We start from the raw sequence: 26,298 nt of genomic DNA, 5'->3' as shown, positions 1-26,298 counted from the left end.
TTTGCATACTCTCTCTCTCTGTCTTTCTCAAATAAATAAATGTTTATATGTGTATATATATATATATATATGTGTATGTGTGTGTATATATATGTATATATATATATATAAACAAACAGTCACTAATTGTAAGTAACATTATTCTTTCTCTAACTCTACCCCAAATAACAATTTAATACGCTATGCATCTATTTTTTTTTTTAGTGACTGACTTAAAACTAATTCTTAAGCTCTTGCTGTGTTATGCTTAAAAAAATGCCAGCAGTGGTATATAGGAAAGCTGCAATATTTCTTGATAGAGTCTGTTCCTTGGGTTAGATAGCAAACTATCCTAACTGAATTTGATTTCTTTCTTGCTTTCTTACTTCCTCATCCCTAAAAGCTATAAGAATTTATCTTGACTTAGACTGGATTACCACGTGCAACTCACCTGATGGCTTGGCCAAGGGCAAGAAGGTTGTATATGAGGTATTTATGTGAGGGGTATCATAAGGCCATCTACCATAAGTCTTCCACTTGTCCAATCCGACGGACAACTCCTTTAGATTGATGCAGTCCTTTGGATTTTATTTCTAGGAGATCCTAGAATAACTGTGTTACTCAGAAGAGTAGTATAACCTTGTTTGCCAAGTACCAAAAATCACATTTATTATGTTGCCTTCTACCTTCAATCAAGAGCATGGTTTCTTGAATATAGACTTTTAAATATAAAAGAAAAAGAAAACTGAAAGACATAGTATGTAGGACATAAATAAGAAAGGTATATACAAGTAGGGTGTGTTGGGTGTCAATATGGTGCTCAAACAGGAACCGTAAGGTTATAAAAAGTAAGGAAGGTCCTCTAAAGAGTTGTTTCTTCAGACCTTTGTTCCCTGTCCAAATTGGGGGTGGTTAGAACATTTTCCTCACCAGCATGTTGTGGACTTGATTATCTACATAAATCAAACCAGAGTAACATGGTTGAGTTATTTTTGTCTTCACATTGGATCTGTTTCAGTACATAGTGGAAATTTGTAGCTGTGGGTTGTTTTAGTCTATTTTACACACAGTGAAATTGTGCTTGCTATGTTCCTTTACATTAACTGTCCCTGATAAATAATCATCGATCATCTGATGAGTATCAAGCATTTGCTGCATGCCATGTGTTAAACGCCATTGTAAGTGGTAAGGAAACATGCAGTGTTCATAATTCCAAGCAGCCTTACTTGACTGTCTAACTCCAATGCCTTGATTATTCTTACTTGAATTCTGTGTTATAGCCATATTGTCTTTGCTGTAACTGGCTACCAAACTCTTTTTTTGTTTGTTTGTTTGTTTCTGTATTTGTCTTTTGTACATATTTTTCTACTCCTTGGAATACCTTTCTTGTTTTCTATGCCTTATTATTTCGTATTCTAGAAGACTCAAGTCAAGTGGTGGTTTTATTTATTTATTTTTTTTTGAGGAAGTATTTACCAATGTACCATGTCTGGTTTAGATGCAGATTTTTTTGTGTCCCCATCACCTGTCACCTGAGATCATACTTTAATTGAATTTGTGTGTTTTTGTTCTGTCCACACCCCAATCCCTACATGAAACGTTTCTTAAGGATTTAGTGCTGGTTTGTTTTTATTTCTTTTTAATTCTTGAAACCTTATGTCTTAGAATGTAATAATAGAGATTCTTAAAAATATTTCTAGGATATATGAACACATGTAAGAATGGTTGGATGGATGGATGGATAAATTGAGGAATTCTAGTAGAAGAAAGAGTTAAGATTCTAAAGTAAGATGAGGTAATTATAAAGAAATGCCCTAGAGAAAGCATGTTGCAATAAAGTCTAGAGCATTGCATAGATTTTGAAGAGGAAATACATTATCTTGTCCAATATCACAGAGAAGGACGCATTGGATATAGAATTAGTGTGACATTAAGGTAAAGCCTGTGGAAGAGCAAAGTGGTGTTATCTAAATGATTTGTGAGATATAAACCTAAAGTATATTATTTGTAAGCACTAACTACCCATTTGGTAAAAGAAGCCACAATCATTATATAATTGTTTGAAGTAAAAGGTAATTTTTTTTAACATTTAATACAATCAGACTTTTGGTTGAAGTATATGAAAAACTTCCAGCCTTACTCTGATACACAGTTGAAAAGGGAGGAGTGATTTAATAGTGTTTTCAGATAAATTGTGGGTGTGTGTGTGTAGCTGTCAGTTAAGCATCCGACTTTAGCTCAGGTCATGATCTCACGTTCATGTGTTTGAGCCCTAAGTCAGGCTCTCTGCTGACAGCTTGGTACCGGGAGCCTGCTTCAGATTCTGTGTCTCCCTCTTTCTCTGCCCCTTCCCTGTTCGCTCTCTGTCTCTCTCTGTCTCTCAAAAAATAAATATTTTTTGAAAAAATAAAAATAATTGTAAATTTTTCTGGTATAAAAAACTTCAAAATTTAAACATGATCATAAAGGTTACAGTATGGGACATGAAACCATGAAAATCTATGTTCTGTGAATGGACCCTTTATTAATATGTGATTTTGTAACATCATAGTCATTGGAAAATACTGGTTCAATGAGCTTTTCAGATCTTTCAAAAGTTGACACACTTTGCATTTTATCATACAGTATCAGATACATATAGTATTCATTAATATTGCCACAGATATCATCTGGAAGAGCTTTAAGTACTGGGAAGCTGCCAAGTTCACCATGGCAGGGATGGACGGTACAGTTGTGGACTGAGAAAGTCTTCCAGTCTTATCTTTTCAAGCCAAGAGTGCATCCTTAAACATATGAAAAATACAAATATGTTTTCCTTTCAGTTGGAATAAATATTATTTAATTCTAAAATGACAGCTAAGTGAACCTGTGAAATTTTTAAAAATTGACAGAATTTAATTATACTGCAAAGCAAAATAGCCAAGTGTAGTTACTTTTTGTGTTTACATGTCAGTGTAAGAAGAACTTGGAAATTTTAAAATAATAACTTACTGCACAATGATGAGGTTACAGAGATAATAGCCAGTATAGCCAGTGATTGCTGAGAAGAGCACAGTACAAGTTCTGAGAACAAACGGAGTTAATCCCTGAGCCTATAGACCTTTATACATTAAATCTGCTACCTTAGAGAGCTCTTCACAAGCACACATTGCATTAGCTGGTAGAATGAAGACATTGTTAGGTGTTGGATAGCTTATGGGAAGCTGCACTGTGTGCCTTTGAGAGAATGAGAATGAAGAGGGTACGTAATATCCCCGTGCTGTTATGAAAATAGCTCTGATCTTACACATCCTTTAAAAGGTCTCAGGGCATTCCCAAGAATTTACAGACGGCACTTTCAGAACTACTGCTTTAGATAAACCAAGCCTTGAACAATGTAATATAGAGGTGCTAGAATAATTTTCTATCTAATTTCAGAAAACAGGAGTCAACATTTATTAATCACATGCTATATTCCAAGCATTGTTAAAACTGAATTAAAATTAAACCTTTACTGAGCTCCTTGAGAAATGTCCTACCTGATCACTTAATGTGCAGACGAAGACATGGACTCAGTGGCAGAAAAGTAATTTGCTTTAATGTTACACCTTCAATTAGTGGTGGAACCAGTATTTGTCGCTAAGCAGTGTCCATTCTCTTAAATACCATCTTTCCAGGCTATTATATAAGTTTTTCTGGTGGTTTGTAAATGATTTAGCAAATGACCAATAGCATAGTTGCTTATACAGGCTCAAATTAGACACTAGAGTTAGGTTTCAAGGACTTATGAAATTCCAAATCAAATGCATGAAATAAGGGAAAATTAATGCATTTGAAAGAATCTTGTTAGAAATTCAATCAAATTAAAGTAAAATATCTTTAAGATCTCTTTTGCATCGCTGGTGGGAATGCACACTGGCGTGTCCACTCTGGAAAACAGTATGGAGATTCCTCAAAAAATAAAAACTAGAACTACCATATGACCCAGCAATTGCACTACCAGGTGTTTATCCAAGGGCTACAGGTGTGCTGTTCCTAAGGGGCCCATGCACCCCAATGTTTATAGCAGCACTATCAACAACAGCCAAAGTACGGAAACAGCCCAAAAATCCATTGATGGATGAATGGATAAAGAAGATGTGGTATATATATAAATGGAGTGTTACTCACAATCGAAAAGAATGAAATCTTGCCATTTGCAACTACGTGGATGGAACTAGAGGGTATAATGCTAAGTGAAATTAGTCAGAGAAAGACAAATATCATATGACTTCACACATATGAGGACTTTAAGATACAAAACAGATGAACATAAGGGAAGGGAAGCAACAATAATGTAAAAAAAAGGTCGGGAGACAAAACATAAGAGACTCTTTAATATGGAGACCAAACAGAGTGTTGCTGCGGGAGTTGTGGGAAGGAGAATGAGCTAAATGAGTAAACGGCTTGAAGGAATACACTGCTGAAATCACTGTTGTACTATATGCTAACTAACTTGAATGTAAACTAAAAAATAAATAAATTTTAAAAATAAAGAAAAAACTGGAAAAAATAAAACAAAATAAAATCTTTTTAAGTTTTCCATCAGTATGAAGTTCTTATGAATGCAATATTTGGGCTACTCTTTTCTTCATATATATTAACTCTTATAAAGGAAGCAAGTTTGTCTTTTGTTGGATTCCTTTGCTCTGTCCTTAATTTTTTCTTTCATTACTTGTTAGTTTCTATTATTATTTTGCTGTTTTTTTACTTCCTTTTATCTTCGAATTGCAGAAGTTTGGTAACAACATGCTTAGGTGTGATTTTCTTTGTATTTATCATGCATGAGGATTTGCTGAACTTCTTGGATTATGTGAGTTAATGCTTTATCAAACAGGGACTATTTCTAGCCATTTCAAATAGTTAGACCTTTTGATATTTTTCTATAGATTTCGGGTGCTCTTCTATTTTTTTGTTTGTTTGTTTATTCTATTCTTTTGAGATTCTCTTGGGGTTGTTTCTGTTAACCTGACTTCAAGTCCACTGATCCTCTCTTCTGATGGTAAGCCAATTAAATGGCATTCTTTATTGCAGATAGTGCATTTTTCATTTTTAGCACTTCCAATTATTTCATTTTCTTTGCTTTCCATTTCTCAGCAGGTACTCTATTTACATATGCACACGAGCATATTAAGCTGCAAGTGCTGAAGACTGAACCATTATAAATTGTGGGGCTTCTCTAGATTCTAATCTGTCATGCAGCAGTCAAAAGTTTGATAAACATTTAATCGACTTTTCTTGACCCCTTCCCTGGGGGAGATTCTGTAATGTTCCATCACCTCATCCGGGATTACAGTAGCCATGGGCCTCTCATCGCTCCTAAACCTTGTTATTTATTTATTTGGGAATCTAGTTCATTTAGGTTTCTCTGAATCCTTAACTTAAAAAAAAAAAAAAAACTTAGCCAATGTATAACCTGTATACAATAAACCTCACATATATAGAATACTCAGTTGGATGCTATTTGACAGATGTATGCCTGTGAAACTACCACTATAATCAAAATAAAAAAGATTTCCATCACCTCTTAAAAGATTTCTTGTGTCTTTTTCCAGTCAATTCATCTCTCCTCCTTTGTCCCCTGGCAATCAGTGATCTGCTTTCTGTACTTACAGGTTTGTTTGCAGTGTCTAGATTTTATGTAAAAATGATATATTCCTGTATGTGTGGTCCCATTCACAGAACTTAACAATTTGGAGATTTATCTACATTGTTGCATATGTCTGCTGAGTAATTAATGGTTGTTTACATGTAAGGCTATATAACATCTTTTTTTATTCCGTTTACATGATCAAGGACATGTAAATTGTTTCCAGGTGTTGGCTATTGCAAATAAAACTGCTCTAAGTGTTTGTATACAAGTCTTTGAATATATGTTTACCTTTCCTTTGGGTAAATACTTAGAAATGGAATAGCTGGGTGATATAAGAAGGCATGTTTAACATTTAAAAAACCCACCAAGCCAAAGTATTTCAAAGTGGCTGTTCCTTTTTACATTCCCACCTGCAGCATATAAAAAAATTCCAGTTATCTCACATCATCACTAAGTCTTGGCATTGGCAAACTTTCAAATTTTAGACGTTCCAGTGGGGTTTTGCTTCATAATTAATATTATTGAACATAGAGATACTTAACGGGCTATTCATGTATCATTTTTACTGAAATATCTGTTCAGATCTCTTGCCCATTTTTAATTGAATTGTTTGCTTTCTTATTTCGTGGTAAACTTTATATATTCTGCATTTAATTACTTTGCTCATATATATATGGCAATCATGTATGTTTTCTCCCAGAGTGTGACTTGTCTGTTTACTTAATGGTATCTTTTGAAGAGTAAAATATTTAAAATTCTGAGGAAGTTTAATTTATCATTTTCCTTGATGTTTCATGATGTGTTTTTTCTATTTGAACATCTTTGCTTTGAGGCACTTGGGTGACTCAGCCGGTTAGGAGTTTGACTTCATCTCAGGTCATGATCTCGTGGTTCATGAATTCGAGCCCTTGTGTTGGACTCTGTGCTGACAGCTCAGAGCCTGGAACCTGCCTCAGATTCTGTGTCTCCATCGCTCTCTGCCCCTCACCCACTTGTTCTCTCTCTCTCTATTTCTCTCACTCTCAAAAATAAACAAACTTTAAAAAATAAGTTAAAAAATAAATATCTTTGATTCATATAAGGTCACAAAGATTTTCTCCTATTTTCTTCTACAAGTATTACCATTTTAACATCTACATTTATGGCTATGATCCATAAATAATTAATTTTTGTATATGGCATGAAATATGGATCAATGTTCACTTTTTTCCATATGCATATCCAACATCATGTGCCAACATCATTTATTGAAAATTTTTTTCCTCATTGAATTGCTTTGATATGTTTGTTATATAACTGAACATGCAAATGTGGATGTTTTTGGACTCTCTAAAAATCCATTGATCTCTATGTTACTCTTTCAAACCAATATTGAACTTTCTTGACTATACTGTATAATAATTTAAAAAATAAAGTATATAAATCTTTCAGTGTTGTTTTTCCTCTCTGGTATTGATGTATCTATTCTGTGTCTTTCATTACCTCAGTATCATTTTGTCAATATCTACTAGAATGATAGCTGGGATTTTAGTTGGGATTGCACTGAATCTATAGATTATTTAGGAAAAATTATACATTAATTGTATTAAGCACGATACACCTCTCCATTTCTTTGCCTTCCTTAATTTATCTTACCAGTGTTTGTAGTTTTCAATATAGAGGTCTTGCAAACCTTTGATTAGATTTATTCCTAAGTACTTCATATTTATTAATATTATTATATGTAGGTTTTCAAAAATGTTATTTCCGGTTGTTTACTATTAGTACAGAAATTACCATGGAGTTTTGTAGATTAGCATACATTAAGTACATAGTTGTATCAGCAACCCTGCTAATTCATTTCTTAATCATAGTTATCACAGGCATACCTCATTTTATTGCATTTCACTTCATTGTGCTTCACGGAGACTATGTTTTTACAAGTTGAAAGTTTGTAGCAGCTCTCAATCCAGCAAGTCTAGTAATGCCATGTTTCCAACAGCATTTGCTCACTTTGTATCTCTGTGTCACATTTTGGTATTATCACAATATTTCAAACTTTTTCATTATTATATTTGCTATGGTGATCTGTGACCAGTGATTACAACTCACTGAAAGCTCAGAAGATGGTTAGCATTTCTTAGCAATAAAGTACTTTTCAAATAAGGTATGTACATTTTTTTAGGAATAATGCACACTAATGTTACTTAACAGACTATAGTATAGTGTAAACGTAACTTTTATTTGTACTGGGAAACCAGAAAAATCATTTGACTCACTTTATTGAAATTTTACTTTATTGCCATTGTCTGGAAATAAACTTGCAATATCTCTGAGATATGCCTATATTTGGTAGATCCCTTGGCAATTCCTACATGAACAGTTATATATACATACAGCAAATAGAAACAGTTTCACTTCTCTCTCTCTCTCGTTCTTTTTATTATTAATTTTTTATTTTTTTTATTTTTGAGAGAGAGACAGTGTGAAGGAGGGAGGGACAGAAAGAGAGAGGAAGACACAGAATCTGAAGTAGGCTCCAGGCTCTGAGCTGTCAGCACAGAGCCCAACATGGGGCTCGAACTCACGAACTACGGGATCATGACCAGAGTCAAAGTTGGACACTCAACCAACTGAGCCACCCAAGCACCCTTTCACTTCTCTCCTTCTAGGCTTTGTGTCTTTTTTTTCTTTTTCTTAACTTATTACAATAGCATGGGTCTAATAACTTCAGTGCAATTGATGAGAGGAGGTATCCTTGCCTTATTTCTGATCATAGTAGAAAGTTTTACATCTTTAACTTGGAGTATGACTTTAACTGTAGTTTTTATAGATAATCTCTGATAGATTTTTAATACTATGATTACGTGGTGTATCTAGATAGTTCTCATTGTTGGGGCTGGAGTAGGAATCTGTCATGATTTTCTACAACCTGATCAGAAGTGAAGACTCTATACTTTGAGCTAACTCGATACGGTGTATAGTTAAGTATTTCTGTTTACAGAAAACTACCAATATACATAAAGAAAGAACAAAAGATTTCACATTCTAAAAATCCTTTCCAACTTGCTGTTATTCAATGTAATCTGCAATCATTCACACTCTAGTGTTTCTTCGTCATAACCCCTTGTTTTCTTGCACTTTTACTCTACTATTCTTATTGAAATTTGTTTCATAAGACTTATAAATGTCTTTTTAATCTAAAAGACAGATGGTATTTTCTCAGTCCTCCTAGTGTGGACTGAATTGTGTCCCCACTAAAATTCTTACATGGAAGCTCTTAAAAATCCCCAGTGTATTTGGAAGTACGGCCTTTGGGAGATAATGAGGAATAGATTAAGCCATGAAAGTGAGACCCTCATGATGTTTTTAGTGCCCTTATAAGAAAGGACAGCTTGCTCTTTCTCTCTCTCTGCACCATGTTAGGATACAGAGAGAAAGTAGCCATCTACAAGCCAGGAAGAGAGCTTTTACCAAAACTTGACCATGCTGGCACATGACTTTGAACTTCCAACTTCTAGAACTATGAGAAATAAAGGCTTAAACCACCCAATTTATGATATTTTGTTGTGTATGTCAGACTGAGTTGACTGATACACCTCCTTCCCCTCTTCAGACATGCAAAATACACACTTTTTTTGAACACGTGTTACTCTTTTGTTTCCATTCTCATCATAGTTTTCTTTTTTTAGAAAATTTTAAAATATTTTTAAGAGAGAGACAGAGTATGGGTGGGGGAGGGGCAGAAAGAGAGGGAGATACAAAATCTGAAGCAGGCTCTAGGTACTGAGCCGTCAGCACAGAGCCTGACATGGGGCTCAAACCCACAAACCACAAGATTATGACCTGAGCCAAAGTCAGATGCTTAACTCACTGAGCCACCCAGGTGCCCCTCTCATCATAGTTTTCTGATTTCTGCTTCTCCATCTTAGTCGTAACATCCTTCTCTAACTCTTAAATAGTGGATGTTCCCTCAGAGTCACGAGTTTGGCTATTTTCCCTCTCTACTTGCGTCCCTTTGACATTGAACGGTTTGAATTAAAGTCATCTTTAATAGCTTCCTCAGTGGGGCAGACCACATGCTCGTATCTTGAATTCTTAATTAAATATTCCAGTTTTCAAATGCATCTCTACATCGATGCCCTGCCAACAGTTCGAGACGTGTTCAAAAAGAAACTCAGCATCCTTCTCTCAAGCCTACTTATGTTACATCTTTCTATCAATGGCACCATTATCTTTCCAGGCAAAACCTCAGCCATCCTGTTCTTCGGACCTAGTCATTTGCTATGTGGTGCCAACTTTAATTTTATAATATCTCTAGCACCCATCCTTTCCTGCCCTTCCCCACAACTTCCTTTGCTCCACACATTCACTTACACTGTTCTCCCTCTCCGGCATGAGTTTTTACTAAATGACTTTATGCCCAAACCCTAGTCATTTTCAAAGCTAAGCTCAAATTGCATGCATTCTAAGAAGCTTTCCCTGATCACCTCTTTGCTACCGCTACCTAAAAGCAATGTTTTTTATAAACATCATTAATTTTCTATATGTATTCTCCACTTTTTATTACAGCTATTTAAGAAAATGTAGATCACCCATACTAAACTTTGAAAGGAATAGTTTTATCTTTTTTAGAAACTCAGTAAATATTGATTGAATTGTAAGTTGATCTATTAATAACTCATAAAACTTGTTTTCAAGAAGCAACACATTTTATACTTTCCAATTTAGCCTTATATTCACTTCTGTTTTATACTTTCTTATCTGTGTTTTGTCTTTTATATTGGCTATAATTAATAGCCTAATATTAGTGTATTTTGTTGATATGAGTTCATAGTTATTGAATACTAAATAATACATGATATGGTGCTCAGTGCTTCTGATAAAGCATCATTTTTCTTCTCAAGTTGTATGCCATTTACATTTATGTATTTATGTTTGCACATACAAAAGATCTAGTAAAAATAAAAAAAATATTGAGTGAATTTGATAATAAGGATTTAAGCTATTTGGCCCCTTCCATGCCTATAACATATGACTTCCAGCCAGTCATTCTGGCCTTCAGTTAGAGCATAAAAAATAACTCATTGGAAGTCCAAAGTTGAATACATTGCAGTGTGCATTGGTTAGTTATATTGAGTCTAGAAACATGCCTATTTTTTTTTATATTTTATTTATTTTTGAGAGAGAGAGAGAGAGAGAGAGAGAGAGAGACAGAGCACGAGTGGGGGAGGGACAGAGAGAGGGAGACAGAATCTGAAACAGGCTCCAGGCTCTGAGCTGTCAGCACAGAACCTGATTGATGTGGGGTTCAAGCCCACAAACCAAAAGATCATGACCTGAGTCAAAGTCGGACCCTTAACCGACTGAGCCACCCAGACAGCCTGAAACATACCTACTTTCAATGAAATGGCAAAATTGAATCATGAGTAAGATTATTTAGAAAATATTTTCAGGGAATTGGAAAAGGGCCAAAGGTAGCTTCTTGAGAAAGTACAAAAGGTGATGACAAAATCAGGAAAAAAGAGTCTGGTCAAATATTGTAGAAATGACAGTCAAAACAATCTTATGGTATGTATAAATATTAATTAATTAGTCTTATTAGTGATGGTATGCTGTGTAGATGAAATGTAAAACTATAGTCCCTGCCATTGTTGGTGTCCACAAAAGGAGGAGAGGTTCTCTGCATTTTATTTGAAGGCATGATCAAAGTATAGCTGATCCTTGAACAGTGTAGAGGTTAGGGGCCCTGAGCTTTATACAGTTGAAAATCCACATAGCCTTTGACCTCCAAAACTTAGCTAATAGCATACTGTTGACCTGAAGTCTTACCAATAGCATAAGCAGTCAATTAACACATATTTTGTGTTTCATATGTATTATGTACTGCAATTTTATAATAATGTAAAGTTAGAGAAAAGAAAATGTTATTAAGAAAATCATAAAGAGAAAATAAATGGACAGTGCTGTAGTGTATTTATTGAAAAAAGGAAACCTGTGTATAAGCGGACCAGTGCAGGTCAAAGTCATGCTGTTCAAAGGCCAACTGTGGGGGCACCTGAGTGGCTCGGTTAAGCGGCCAACTTCGGCTCAGGTCATGATCTCACGGTTCGTGGGTTCAGACCCCGCGTCGGGCTCCGTGCTCACAGCTCAGAGCCTGGAGCCTGCTTCGGATTCTGTGTGTGTGTCTCTCTCTGCCTCTCCCCCACTCATGCTCTGTCTTTCTCTGTCTCAAAAATAAATAAACTATAAAAAATTTTTTAAAAATGTCAACTGTGTATCAGGGTGAACTCTGGGCTTGTAGTCCATCTGCCTGCATTCCTGTGTAACCTCTATACCTCGGTAACTTTGGGGTATGGGCCGAGTCACTGATACTGATCTCTGTCATCGTCCAGTAGAAGGTATTATGATATAGTCTCCAACATCTTTTCTAGTTCTAAACTTCTATTATGTAAATGCCTGTGTTTTTATGTTTATTTTTATGTAAGAGATACTGATATGGAGAAGAAAAAATGCTTGTGGTCTCCTATGAGCAGGAAAGTTTCTTTTAACATTTCCCGTTTTGACTAAATTAGGTGTAAAAAGGCATTAAAATAATGTGGTTGTGGTTTTCAGTCTAATGGGAAAGAACTCAGCCTCCGTCAACATACAACTTTGTGAGTATTCAAATATATACCTGCAAAACACATGCTTCAGAAGCCCAAATTTACTTCTGGTAATGATTTTTTCAATTTAATAGTCATTATGTAAAAATTTAGAAGGACTGGAATTTGTGCTGGACTTTCCTGCATTTCTTTTGCTGGCCTGGTCCCAGCAGGAACAGCAGGGATCTGTATCCCACTGTTGGTGACAGAAAGGCATTTTCTGTCTCAAGAATAAGAAGAGCTCTGCTGTTGAACTGAGAACTCAGGAAGGCCTTTGACCCACCCCTCTGCCCCCATCGTGTCCCCAGGAGCTTCCAGACAAACATTTTTCTTGGGATCTGCAAGGTGGGAGTTCTGAGTGAATTGTAGAAGAGGGAGGTCTTTTTCAAAATACAACCACTACCTGCCCTCCGCAGACATGTTACCCACCTAGCATCTCCATGCATTCATCATCTTAGAAGCTCACCCAAACCCCGTTAGTTAGGACGTTTTGTGGAGACTTCATTAGGTAGGCATGATTGACAAAGTCCTAGACAGTTAGTGATTAATTAAATCTTCGGACAGCATCCTCTCTCCAGATAACCAGGGTGGGATGGAGAGTTCCAATCCTCTGATCACATAGTTGGTTCCCCTGGCAACCAGGCCCCATCCTGAAGCTATCCAAAGAGCCATATCACTTTGGAGATTCCTTGGGTTTTAGTAGTTATGTGCCAGGAAACAACAGGCAGAAACCAAATATATATTTCTTATTCTGTCACAGCACGGCTGTGTTCCAGTGAAACTTTATTTATGGACACTGAAATTTGAATCTCATATAGTGTTCGTGTATCATGAAGTATTCTTCTTTTGATTTCTTCAAATGTCTAATAACATAAAGACCATTCTTAGCTCTAGGGCTGGACAAGAAGAGGCAGAAGTTGGATGTGGACCACAGGCCATTGCATGCCAGCCTCTGCTTTAAATGGTCCAGGGTGTTCCTGAGTGGTGCGCTGGCCTGACCTGCCCTTGCCAGCCCTGGCCCAGTCCAGGCATCTCCTTCCTGTCTGAGCCTCATATCTGTTCCTGTTCTCCTCGTGTTTCCTCTCCTTGTTGGGGGAAAAGTGCTATGCTCCCACGGCTTTATTAGTTTGTAGCCCTTTTTCTCAAGGATCTTGAGAAAAGTTTTAAGTGCTGGATTAGAAGAATCCTGAGGGTCACTGTTGTGTCTTCTTCCAGAATCTTCTTTTCACATATGACAGGCTTAAAGCCCAGATAATTGCACTTTCATCTATCATAGGGTGAATTGTTACCCCTTTCTTCCCTTCAAGGATGAGGCCACTTTGATATCTATTTTGTTGTTAAAATGTTAATTCAAATGCTCTACAAGTATGAAAGTCAAACCAGAATCCACGGTTACTCTTTATCTTGCTAGAAATCCTGGCATCTCCTATTTTAATCAGACTTTGGGTGACTTACCTAGATTTCACAAATATCCTAAAATTAACATTGCTGGTTAGTATTTCATCTCTTGCCCATCTCTTAAACCTTTCTACAGAAAAAGTAAATATTTAGAAGATAAGCACATGAAAGGGTTAACACTGAATCAATATTGAAGACAGTTGGCATATAAAAGCCATGATTGGAGGCAAGAGTATTTGTGAAACAATAGTAATCATTTGTCAGTCTAACATTCTAGGAGAAGAAAATCAGATACCACAGAATTTCTGTTTCAGCTTGGATGTTATGGGTTTATTTTATTTAAAAATTTTTCCACATTGGACATAATGTGGATTTATGGAAAATAGTACATACTCCAATGATGTAAGGCTTGCTTGATTTATATAACAGCTTTGGTTTCATGAATGGAAAAAGTGATTTAAAATCTAGTATAGTCCCTCAATTTTTATTCTGATATTGTATTAAGGAAATTTGACATGCAACTTGTTAGCTAATGGAATTATATAACATAAAACCAAATTAGAATCTTACTAGTCTGGGCTGGGCTGTAAAATCTATTATTTTGTAATTCAATAAAAGAAACCCTAAGTATTGACACAGATGTTATTTTCCTGGTATGCATTAATGTATTTCAAGTGGAGAATGTTTTCCAAATTTGTAGAGTACCATATATCTATTATTATATTAGTTTCCTGAAACTGGTTTTGAAAACTTATGGGAAAGGTGTCATAGGTATAAAACATTACTGGATCTTTCTGAGAAAATAGAATACATTTGTGATGCTTTTATTTAGTGACGTCCTTTAACATGATTCTCTTGTACAATGCCTTTGCATAGATTCTGTTCTAATCCTTCCTACATCCCTGTTTAATCACTTTTTTTTTTTTTACCTTTTTACAGTTGTGGTAACAGAAACTCAGTGAAGTTAAGAAAATTGTCCACTGTTGCACTACTGCTAAGTAACAATTGTGACCGTTAACATTAATCATTACATGTTGGGTTCGGGGACTTACTCCAAGTCCTTTACTCTTTTTTTAAAAATTTTTAATATTTTATTTGTTTTTTATTTTTGAAAGAGAGAGAAGGAGGGAGTGTGAGCAGGGGAGGATGAGAGAGAGAAGGAGACATAGAATTTGAAGACAGGCTCCAGGCTGTAAGCTAGCTGTCAGCACAGAGCTCGATGCAGGGCTCGAACCCACAAACTGCGAGATTATGACCTGCGCTGAAACTGGACGCTTAACCGACTGAGCCACCCAGGTGCCCCTCCAAGTCCTTTACTCTTATCCATTTGTTTACTTGCACAACACATTTATAAGATAGTGGCTGTTTGCATCCCTGTTTTCCAGATGGAGAAAGTTGAGGTGAAGTTAAGAATTTAACTAAGGTCACAGAGCTAGTAGATGGTAGAGGCAAGGAGCAGACACAGACCATCTGGTCCTTGGTCCTAGAGCCTGAGCTCATCACTCCTGCATTAACCCCACCTATACATGCCACCAACATTCGTGTGAACTGATCTTTCCAATCATAGAGTCTCTCTCATACTAATCATCTTCAGAGATACAGATAATGATGTAAATATGTAGTCTTAGACCCTAAAAAGCCTCAGCATTGCCTGAAAGGGAAAGTAAGTGTGTCTGGGTATGTATATAGGTATAAGAAGTTAATCATGTGCTTGCAGGTCTTCCTGACTGACCCAAATTAAAAAGAGAAGAAAATAGAGAAGTAATGATGTTAGAGTCAGGAATTTCATTATGCTACTAAAATAAAATGTATCAGCCCAACTGTTTAATCATCTTGGACTTGTTTTCATTTTAGAAGTTTCATTATGTTGTAGTACCTAAATCATGGTGGAATCTGTAGAGTCTTCTTGAATGTGGCCTTGGTGGGTGTTTTTTTCCAAGCAGTTATGTCCGCTTTCCACCTTACTTGCAAACTTAACTCAGACGTTGTTGAGAGCACAGACATTTCTGAAACAACACTTTATGTATGTTCCTGAAAAACCTCGTAGGCTGCAGAACAACACTAAAAATAAAAGGACTCGTGGGAAGAAAATGTGTTAGGGTAAAAACCAGACACCGCTCTGAGCACCAACAAAAGTGATCACAATCATAAAACCTATATACACTTGTTAAAGAGACTAGTTGAATTCTGAGGAATCCTGCACGACAGCAGTTATAAGCCTGACATTAGGGGGAAAGGTGAAAGTAGTTTGATGGGAAGGAGCTGAGTGTGGGAGACGGGAAGAAATCGAGGACAGCTGTAATCAGTACTTCTGAGACAGGACACTCGGTCAGACGGACGAGGACGGGGAACATGGGGTCATGGAGACCCAGCATGACTGCTCCCCTGTACCCATGTTGTTCACCTCTTTATGACTGCGTCTGAGCCGGTTCACAACCCAGCAATAGTGTTCATCTGAAAACAGAGAAAAGACAAAATGGCTTTTTATGGGGTAAGGAGGGATTCCATTTTTTATTTCACTTTTCATTAATAACTGTTATATTTTCAGTAAATATATGTTTAAATGACCAAGTCTCTAAGGAACTATTTTAGAAAAAAAAAAAAAACTATGATGGCAATTACAGAAATAGCCAAAGGAAATTGTTTCATATATCTCAGGAACGAAATATTGAAATGTTTATCTGATTTCCTCTTGACCTACATGACTTTTATCATCACTGGTAATGATATTGAAGAAATACTAACTGTGTGTTCTAAAATTTTGGTAATAATCACACTGGAGCATTTTAAACATAGAGATTTAGGATTTATAGTCCCAAGAGGTTTGCTCTATGGTTATACTATATATATATAAATGTTTATATAAAATATAAACATTTTGACACAAAAATTGAGAATTCTCATAATGCTAATTCTCAGAGTTAAAATCTCCCTGCTAGAATATATTAAACTTACTATCACTTCAAAGATGTCAGAGAATTGCCCCCTATTCCAATGAAAAAAGATTGTGAATTGCACCCCCATTATTCTTAATAAAGAATTAATACCTTTGTTAAATTGTAATTATCAGTAGTGAATACAATTGTTATAATTATTATTAAGCATAATTTGAATGTGGCTTTGATGAGGCAGTTGCCATCAGGTGAGGGGGGATTTCTGGCGTTTTGTTCTCTAGAACCCATGTCACCATTGCCTTTAGAGTTGATTTCTTTGTGTTTGTGCTGCTGAAGCGAGCACTAGAGTTGATTTTTTTGTTGTGGGAAGATTAACAGTGTGGACTTTATAGTTACAAAAATTCAAGGTAAGTTCCTCCTACTCTTTGCCAAGAAGATGCACCTTACACTTGCACGTAAATGCAGTCATGGAAAGTGGACACTCTCTTCTGTAACATAAACTGGAGTCAGCTTTCCCACGTCTGGGCTTTTGAAGGAGGATCCAAAAGGAGATTTTAGCAAGAGTGTTGGAGCATTCTGACTCCCACAAGGTGTTATGTAATAGTGAGAACCCAAAATCTGGGCTTAGTTATGATTGAATAACCAACATTGTGAGAAATAGATTATGGACTCTTGGTTGCCCCCCATGGGCCTGAGAGTCTTTCTTGGCTGAGGTATTGAGAAGTAAGGTCAGAGAAGTTTGTCCTCACTGTCCTTCAGCCCCCATATCCAGTCAGTAGCCAAGGGCTGTAGATTTTCTATCTGAAATACTTCTGAAATTGATCCACTTTTTTATCTTCAGGGCCACTATTTTAGTGCACCCCAGATCAGCCACCTGTCCAACCACGCCATATTTCTCATTCTCCATTCCAGATATTTTTTTAAAAAATTAATCTAATATATTTGCATCCTTACTTTGTAGGCTTTCAGCTGATGGCCCTCAGAATAGAGTTTTCCTTTGTTTAACAAGGTTTAGAGAGCCCTCCACAATCGTGACCTCTCCCTGTCTCGGTGCCCTCCACCATCACTGTGCTCTCCCTGATCCCATGCTCTAGCCATTCTGGAATTATTTCAGGGACTGTATATCTCTGCCTCCAAGAATGATGTTTCTCTAGAACTCTCTTCACCTGCTTCAGGGTCTCAGCTCAGATGTCTCCTCCTCCTGGGACTGGGTTTGGGTCCCTGATTGCACTCCTAGAGCACTATGCGCTGACCCTTTCCACAGCACGCATCACAAGTGTTAAGTGCTGTTGTCAGAAATGGTTCTCCTGCTGATTGTAGACTCCACAGGAGCAGGCAATGTCCTTTATTCACTGCTCTGTCCCAGCATCTGGAAGAATTCCTGACACATTAAGCCATCTGTAAATACTTGTTGAATAGACTAAAAAGTGAATGAAGTAGGAGGAAATCCCGTGTATCAAAGAATCTGTGGGAGTGGAGATGATAAAAAGGGAAATGCAAATAGCATTTGAGAACTCATCAAGTATGTTAAAAGCAAAAAGGTTCAAGAGCTTTAACTTTTCACAGGTCTTCGTTGGATTGAGCAAGGTGCATGTCAGTAACAGTGTGGAAGCAAAGGCCAGGAAATTGTAGACTTTGGAATAACTATTGTTTAACAAAATGAACACAGCACAAAAGGCCTGATCTTTCAAGTGTGACCATAGGAGGAGCAGAAAGAATGGAGAAGCCAAGGAGGCACAGTGACATGAGGGAGTCTGACATTTGCTTGCTTTTTTTGTTTTTAAATTTAGTACTGGAGTGACTCGGACATTCTTAACCAGTTTTTTGTCCTGCTTTTCTGATATATCACAGAGGAATGTTCTATAAATATTTCCTACTGCGAAAATGAAAAGAAACACTTTTAAAAGCCCAATTTATGGAGTTTTATTTAAGTTTTTTCAATTTTTGAAGAACAAAAACTTTGAGTAGATTTTCAGTCGGTACCTGCAGATTAAGCTGTTTGCTTGACTTCGGTTTGTGAGCATCGTGACTAGTTTATGCTGCTCGATGCAGACTTTATTTTCCTCAGGCCCTTTGGGTTTCCAACCTCCGTTCTCCCTTCAGCTACACTTAAACATGTAGGCTTGGAAATGTGATCTTAAAACACTTATGTCTCTTTAACCCGAGATTTTGGCATGGCCAGGTGGTAGGCCTGATATTGGACACTGGATGTAACTATTGGCTTTTACTGAGGAGACTTCATTCTTAGGCTCTCCCTTCCAAAGTTTCTAAGTTGAAACCCGCTCGTTACGACCTGCTGTTCTGTTTAAGCTGCTATATCAGAGTCCTTCGGGTGTTTCATTTGGAGAAAACACGATTCTTGTTCGTAACTCTGGAGTTTAAGTGATGGATAGGCCCCTTTCCTGAACAGTGATGCATGCTGGTTATTAATATGAGGCCAGAAGCTGGGTCCTTATTCTTACCATAAAAGAGTTAATCACTTACTAGTTAGAGGGAGAGAGCATTTAATATGTTTGGAGGCTGTTTAATCATTAGCCTTGGGGACAGCAAATAACATCTCTGAGTTTCTGAGAACATATATCCCACTGCTGGCCAAGGCCTTGTCACCAAGCTTATTACTTTAATTAATTTGTTTTTCCCTCACTGTGTTACCTTCATTTCTACCACCAGCTATGGACTGAGTTCAACCATTGACCAAACCATTTCCGAAGTCCCTGCTAATGTTACACAAAAACTCACCACGCGTTTAGTTGAAGAACGTATTCTGTATTCCTAGCAGGCAAACACAAGACAAACATAGGTTTCCAAGGTATCAGCGCTGAGAGCATCTGTTTCATAATGTAGTTTCATCGCTTGAACAGATGAAGAATGCTAATTAGTTTGTTTATACATATGTGATTTAATAAGACTAAACACTTAACTGAACTTAAAGTAAGCACAACTTGTTTCCTGTTGCTGTTTTTACTTAATAAATAACAGTGTTAGACACATTCTCTGGAAATTATAATGGTGTGCAATATAGGAGAAAAAAGAATTTCAAGGTTGACTGGTCAGTTGTATCCTTCTGCAATGAGATTTAATAGGAAACTGAGAATCAAGATATTAGGTTTAGGGACAAGTGTTGAAATCCAACATTGATGAGAAGGGTAAACTTAATGGGAGTACTCGGGGCACCTGGGTGGCTCAGTTGATTAAGCATACGGCATCAGCTCAGGTCATGATCTCAGGTTTCCTGAGTTCGAGCCCCATGTCAGGCTCTCTGCTGTCAGCACAGAGCCCACTTTGGATCCTCTGTCCCACTCTCTCTCTTCCCCACTTATCCAGAAAAAAAAACCATTAAAAAGAAACTCGATGGGAGACATTATCATAAACTGTATTATGTCAAACTCTTATGTCCCGAACAAAATTTCTAATAGGTACCAGAATAATTTATTTCAGACAGCAGTTCTATACCTCATCAGATCCAATCTAAAATCTTCAGGGTTTTTTTTTTTTAAGTACTCTCTTCTTCTAGTTATTGTAGTTATGTTTTTATATGACTGAAATCATGGCATTCAGTTAATACAGCTCTTCTTCCTCAAAATTAACATAAAGTTATGGTATTATAAATTTTATAGTTATTTAATATCATCTACCACACTGTCTTTTTTACTTACAAGTTATACAAAACTAGTTTCATATGGGACACTATATTTTGCGGGTAGAGTAGGTAGAGGAGAGGAGGAAGTGACTCTGGTCCTGTAGTCAAAATTGTATTTGGATTAAAATGTTTCAGTTAACCTGCTCAGCTTTTAACAGCCAGGGGTCAGCAAGCTATGTCTTGATCCAAACCAATAAGGCCATGCTGAGGGCCAGACCCACAGCCTGGTTTTACAAATAAAGTTTTATTGGAACACATCCATACCATTCCTTTGTGTATCAGCTATGGTTGCATTCATGATGTAATGACAGGAACCAAGTCACTGATAGAAGCTTGCAAAGCTGAAGTTATCTACTCTCTGGCCCTTCACAGAAAAGTTTGCTGTCCTATGGGAAGGATGTATGAGGACAGGAGCTAGAGAATAGTAAGAGTTATGTTCAGATGCATTAAAGACAGAAACATATATGTGGAACTGAATCAACAAAAATGTGGTTGAGAGCCTTGGTCTTTCAAAACCAAAGTAACCACTCTCTCTATCACCAAATTACCTTTGGGTCACTCAGTAGCCTGCTGAGATAACTCCTTATTTTATTCTGCCAGGAAATGGTTTCTGTGTGTGAATATATAGGATCTTCCTTGTGTCTTCTTGAGGATTCATAAATTACACATGGTCATCGATTTGGGGGAGGATTTTAAGTAACGGAGAGTAGCACCCACTTGTTCTGGCCTGTCAGGACCCATAATCTTCACCCATACCTAATAACTCATGACACTCCCAAGGGTTGTCACATGGGGAATTGAGCTTCCTTATTTGTCCCAGTTCAGAAAATGAATTGTCTATTGTTCTAAACTTATTAGAGACAATATCTGTGACAAATTACAAGCTGTTGCTTGTACACATAAGAGCACATTAAGAGCATTAAGGCACATGGAAAAGAAAAAATAAAATAATTGAACTCTAGATTTTTTATATATTTTTTAATGTCTTATTTATTTTTGAGAGAAAGAGAGAGAGAGAGAGAGAGACAGCATGAACAGAGGAGAATCAGAGAGAAAGGGAGACACAGATCTGAAGACAGGCTCCAGGCTCTGAGCTAGCTGTCAGCACAGAGCCTGACGCGGGGCTCAAACCCACGAACCGTGAGATCATGACCTGAGCTGAAGCCAGATGCTTAACCAAGAGCCAGCCACGTGACCCAAGAACTACAGTTTTAAAGACTGAACGATAAGGTTTTATCCTGAGTGAGTGAACTACCACCAGCCAATGAGCTGAAGAATTATGTTTTTGTTTGCTTTTTAATATAAACTTGTAAACTATGTCTTTATCCCTAGCTTATAAACTGAGGCTGACTTTTTAGAAACTGGTCTGGGAGTTGGGGTTAATAGCAAACACACTGGCTCTGCTGTCAGATGGACCTACTTGGGAACTCTGGCCTGTCACTTTCTTGCACATCAAATGAAAGAAAATAACCTAAACTTTTGAGCCTCTGGAACATCGGAGATTGTCATATGGTTGTTGTGAGGACCGATCGAACAGTTCCTGTGAGGCTTACTGGCAAGTACAGAATCCCCAGCCCTGTCCCAGGCACTTCGTAGGAAGTAAGAAGCGTGGGCTCTTTTGCACTCTTTTTGTATTTTTGATTTGCAAAGAATGAAAAGAGTTGGTGGACCCAGTTACTAAGATGGTTAGTATTGCTGACAAACTGAATTCACAATGAGACAGTTTCAGCGACAAATAACTAATTATAAATGGGTTGTGAATTGTGGGTGGGGGGACTTGCGGTTACAACATCAACAAAAACAAAAGTGCAAAGGAAATAGGCTGGACTAGCCATATACATGATTTCAGTGGGCCTCTGAGAGGAGAAGCGTTCTTGGTTTATTCCATGTCCTTTAGATTCGAATCCAGAGACCCCTGTGAATCCAGGGGCATGTACATAGGGATCAGTTCTTTGAAAAAATATTATTTTACTTTTTGTTAATGTTTCTGAGTTATTTTGCTGTTTATAGAAACAAGTATCTTCTTTTGCAGTAATCATTTCAATTAATTTTTTCTTTTTTAAATGATTATTTGTTTTTGAGAGAGAGAGGGAGAGAGACAGAAGAAGAGGGGAAGGGCAGAGAGAGAGGGAAGAGGGACAGTCAGCACAGAGCCCGATGCAGGGCTTGAACTCTTGAACCATGAGATCATTCCCTGAGTTGAAGTCAACGCTTAACCCACTGAGCCACCCATGCGCCCCTCAATTAATTTTCTTTTCATCTGAAACTCAGTATTTCAGCCGAAAACATATATTTGAACATCATTATATTTTTTTCTTTAAGTATTGGAGACACTGGTTTCTGCCATTCTGATATTTCAGGAAGGGAAGCATAATGAGAATGTAGTAGGACTTAGCGCTAAGACATAGATTTACACTTGGCTTCTGTCACAAAATCATAAAGTTCCATCTTGTGAAATCCAACTTAACGAAATAGGCTATCTATAAAAATGGAAATCAGTAGTTTGCGGTAGGGACATTTGGAGAAAATTATATTCCATTTGAAAACTACAAAACCAAGTATTTCATATATTAAAATGCACGCATATTTAACGAAGATCTTTACCAAATGTTTCATCTGTATTGTAACTCACATGTCCCCCAGAATTTTCTTTTTACTTGAAAATGGCCTATGGATGTGTGGTCTTTTCTTTTTTCACACCTGTATTTTTCTGTTTTGATAAGTATACAAAACCACTTCGCTTTCTGTTCTGACTCTCCACTACCCCTAGATGCCCCAGTCACCAGCCCCCTTGATCCGGTAGTGACTCCTGGTTGTCCCACGTGAGAAGAGCAGCTCCCCGGAGGCTAGCCACAGCAGGCGAGAGGCTCCCAACACCATGTTCTGCACGAAGCTGAAGGATCTCAAGATCACAGGGGAGTGCCCCTTATCCTTGCTGGCGCCGGGCCAGGCTCCCAAAGAGCCCACAGAAGACGTAGCAGGAAGCTCAGAGTGTGGCGAAGCAACTCTGCCCATCTGTCAGGATGCTCCTGAGAAGAATGTACAAAGAAGTCTTCCTCAAAGAAAGACCAGTAGGAGCCGAGTTTACCTTCACACTTTAGCAGAGAGTATTTGCAAACTGATTTTTCCAGAGGTGAGTGTTTGCCCTTTTGAGAATTTCCTGATATTTTGAAAGCTGTAAAAGAACATTTTTTAAGGGAAACATAAAGATGTGCTTTCTCACATTCAAGGCTACATATAATAGATGTAGAATATTTCCTAGAAACATCTAAAAAACACTTCTTAAAAGCAAACATGTTCTGTTTTAAAAAACATGTTTTCTTAATGTTTATTTATGTTTGAGAAAGTGAGAGTGAGCAGGGGAGGGGCAGAGAGAGAGGAGGACAGAGGATCCAAAGCAGGCTCTGTGCTGACAGCAGAGAGCCCAATGCAGTGCTCGAACTTGCAAACCAGGAAATCATGACCTGAACTAAAGTAAGACGCTTAACTGACCAAGCCACCCAGGCACCCCAAAGCAATTGTGTTCTTCAATTGTGTCTACTCTTAAAATGTTTAAGATTTTGAATTATTTTCTGAGGTGCCTGGGTGGCTTAGTTGGTTAGGCGTCTGACTTCAGCTGAGGTCATAATCTTGTGGCGTTTGAGTTCAAGCCCCATGTCGAGCTCTGTGCTGACAGCTCAGAGCCTGGAGCCTGCTTCGGATTCTGTGTCTCCCTCTTTCTTTGCCTCTTTCCCACTCCTGCTCTGCCTCTCTGTCTCTCTCAAGAATAAATAAACATTTAAAAAATAATTAAAAAAAGATTTTGAATTCTTTTCTAAAGGATCCTGCACTCTGATGGGCTCTATGACTTGGAGCAAATGCTTATGCCCTCTTCTCCTCAGCTTCCTTATCTATAAAATGGTAGCAAGAATAGCACCTACTCCCTAGAGTTTTAATGAGCATGAAGTGACATAAGCCATAGCTCTTGCCATATCTTAAGTGCCTGATAGCTGTTAGCTATTATTTTTAAATTAAATTCCTTGAAGAATAACTTATTTTCTAATTCCAAAGAGCATCACAGGTTCCCTGCCAACTTGTTGAGGTGGGAACTTCTCCCCTTTCCTCCTCTGGCTCTGAGTGTGAAGAAGTCTGTTCAAGCTAGAGTCCTTGAGTCAGAGTCATGGCCCTGTGTTTGCAAATTACCTCTGACACTTCTCCATACAGCGCTGTGAGCTGTGTAGCCTAATGCTGCTTCATGATCTGAGGCACCTCCTGTTAATCCACCTGTAGGAGAACCTTGGGGACCGGGCAAATATCAATGAGGTCACACGTCTTAGGAATAAGGAATACATGGAGCGCTCCTCTCCCGCTTCGGAGCTAAAGAGAAGAGCAGCTGACGAATTTTCATGATGTCTTTCTCCCTCTGGCAGTGTTTACAGTTCTGTATAAACTCACTTCATCTGGGAGATTAGACGTTGATATAATCCGACTCTAGCTATAATAATCTGTTGAAAAATGTTAATTAACCCAGCACCAAGCCTCTGCTTTGTGTAGAGAACTGAAGAAACACAGATTGCTGACTTTAGAACTTACCAGAACTTCAGAAGTGATCTTGTCTCACTTCCAGGAAGGATTAGGGAGGTTAAGTGACTTGACTAAAGTCACCAGCTTTTGAAGAGGTAGAGCAATTACTGCTGTCCACAGTATGCGTAGAGTGACTGTGAAAGACACAAGCATTGTAGCTTGAAGATGGAGGAAGAAGAGTCAGCAGAGAGTTGAGGGAACTCACTTCAAACATAGCGTTAGCACCGTGGCACTTTGGTTAATGGCCTTTGAAATGGAAATACTTCATTATTCTCACCCCACCCAAGACACTAGACAGCCAGTTTTGGCTCGGATGAGCAATGTCGCCTTTCTCAGAGAGGTGGTTGGCATCATAGTCCAGGAAGTGATTGGGCCTCTTATTTCCAGGAACTGAGTGAGATGCACAGAGATGAACAGATGGCGATGGTAGGAATTCTGGAGGGCTTCCATGCTTTCCTTGGGTCCTGTCGTTACCATCTTGGCTTCATTATTTTGTTTGATAAATTTTGAATTCCTGCCATAAAAGTCAGACACATTTTGGAATCTCTTTTAAAAACATTCTGAATACCAAATATAAGTGATATTTTACTTTTTTTCTTTATCTAGAAGAATCTGTATGTGAAGTCCTGACTGTAGTGTCATGTAGCAAGGAAGGCAAAGCTGTAGGAACTCTAGAGGGTGAAAGAGGTACATTCGGCATTAACAACTACAGTTCTGACAACTGAGGCCATTTGCCTTAGAACAATAAATGTCCCGGTGCTGGATGCATTTGGACTGTGTGGTGATCAGTGTAGATTACTCTATCAACCGTCCCAATGTCAGCATGTCTTGGATCAAATTCAGCATTTGTTTTTACTGATTTTTTTTAAGTGGACAGATTTAATGCGTAGCCTACTGTTTATTTTCAGTTCTATTGGAACCCAAAGGAGAGACTCAAAACAGCACATGACAACATTATAGTTTTTGCTTTAGATAATCTGATTTAACTCCACAATTCAGGCATTTTTTTTTGATGGGGGATGGGGCAAGTATCCATAGCACAATTAGAGTGGGAAGATGTCATTCCATAACAGAGGAATAGAAGGACCTGGAAAGATGCTATTGCTCATCCAATGCAAACTTTTCATTTGTTTTTTCCCAATAAATTCCAGATTTGTTTCTAAGATCTGTATGCATTTTAAAACTAAAATGCCTTTTCATAACTCATTTTATTGAAACATAAGCTTTCTCTATTTTGCTTAACTGTGCTGCCTCACTTGACCAGTGGAAACTCGAAGAGAGCTATAAATAGTACTTAAGGAAAAAGGAATTTCCCAACTTGGAACATAACCAGAAAATTTTTCACTTTCCTCTGGGCGAACTACAGAAAGAATCAACAATTACATATACACATATAGATACATAAGGTTTTTATATGGAACGCAAAAAAAAAAAAAATTGGCAGCGCTGCTATCCAATGCTCCACTTGCCACTTAACCACCTAGTTAGAGAAACAAGCTGTTAAGAGAGATTAATTGATAGTCATGTATCTACAAAGTATGGAGGCTTGCATAAAAATAACTTGCAATGTAGGGAAACTCATGAAATACT

At 37.5% G+C, this 26,298-nt stretch overlaps 1 protein-coding gene across 3 annotated transcripts in view; it reads left to right on the top strand.

Annotated features, from left to right (window-relative positions):
• Positions 1–26,298, top strand: part of GUCY1A1 (guanylate cyclase 1 soluble subunit alpha 1) — a 63,210-nt gene that overhangs the window by 9,127 nt on the left and 27,785 nt on the right. For 2 of the 3 annotated variants that reach the window (XM_029939783.1, XM_029939793.1), the window contains exon 2: positions 22,916–23,278. In XM_029939783.1, coding sequence (XP_029795643.1) covers positions 23,024–23,278 — 255 coding nt within the window. In that variant the 5' untranslated portion in view covers positions 22,916–23,023. Of the gene's footprint in view, positions 1–16,017; positions 16,103–22,915; positions 23,279–26,298 lie in introns of those variants that run through there. The other variant, XM_029939802.1, reaches the window with a different exon arrangement.

The sequence above is a fragment of the Suricata suricatta genome, chromosome 1 (assembly GCF_006229205.1).
Source record: "Suricata suricatta isolate VVHF042 chromosome 1, meerkat_22Aug2017_6uvM2_HiC, whole genome shotgun sequence".
Taxonomy (NCBI): domain Eukaryota; kingdom Metazoa; phylum Chordata; class Mammalia; order Carnivora; family Herpestidae; genus Suricata; species Suricata suricatta.
Note: the sequence above shows the minus strand (reverse complement) of the source record. Positions and strands in the feature narration are given on the sequence as shown.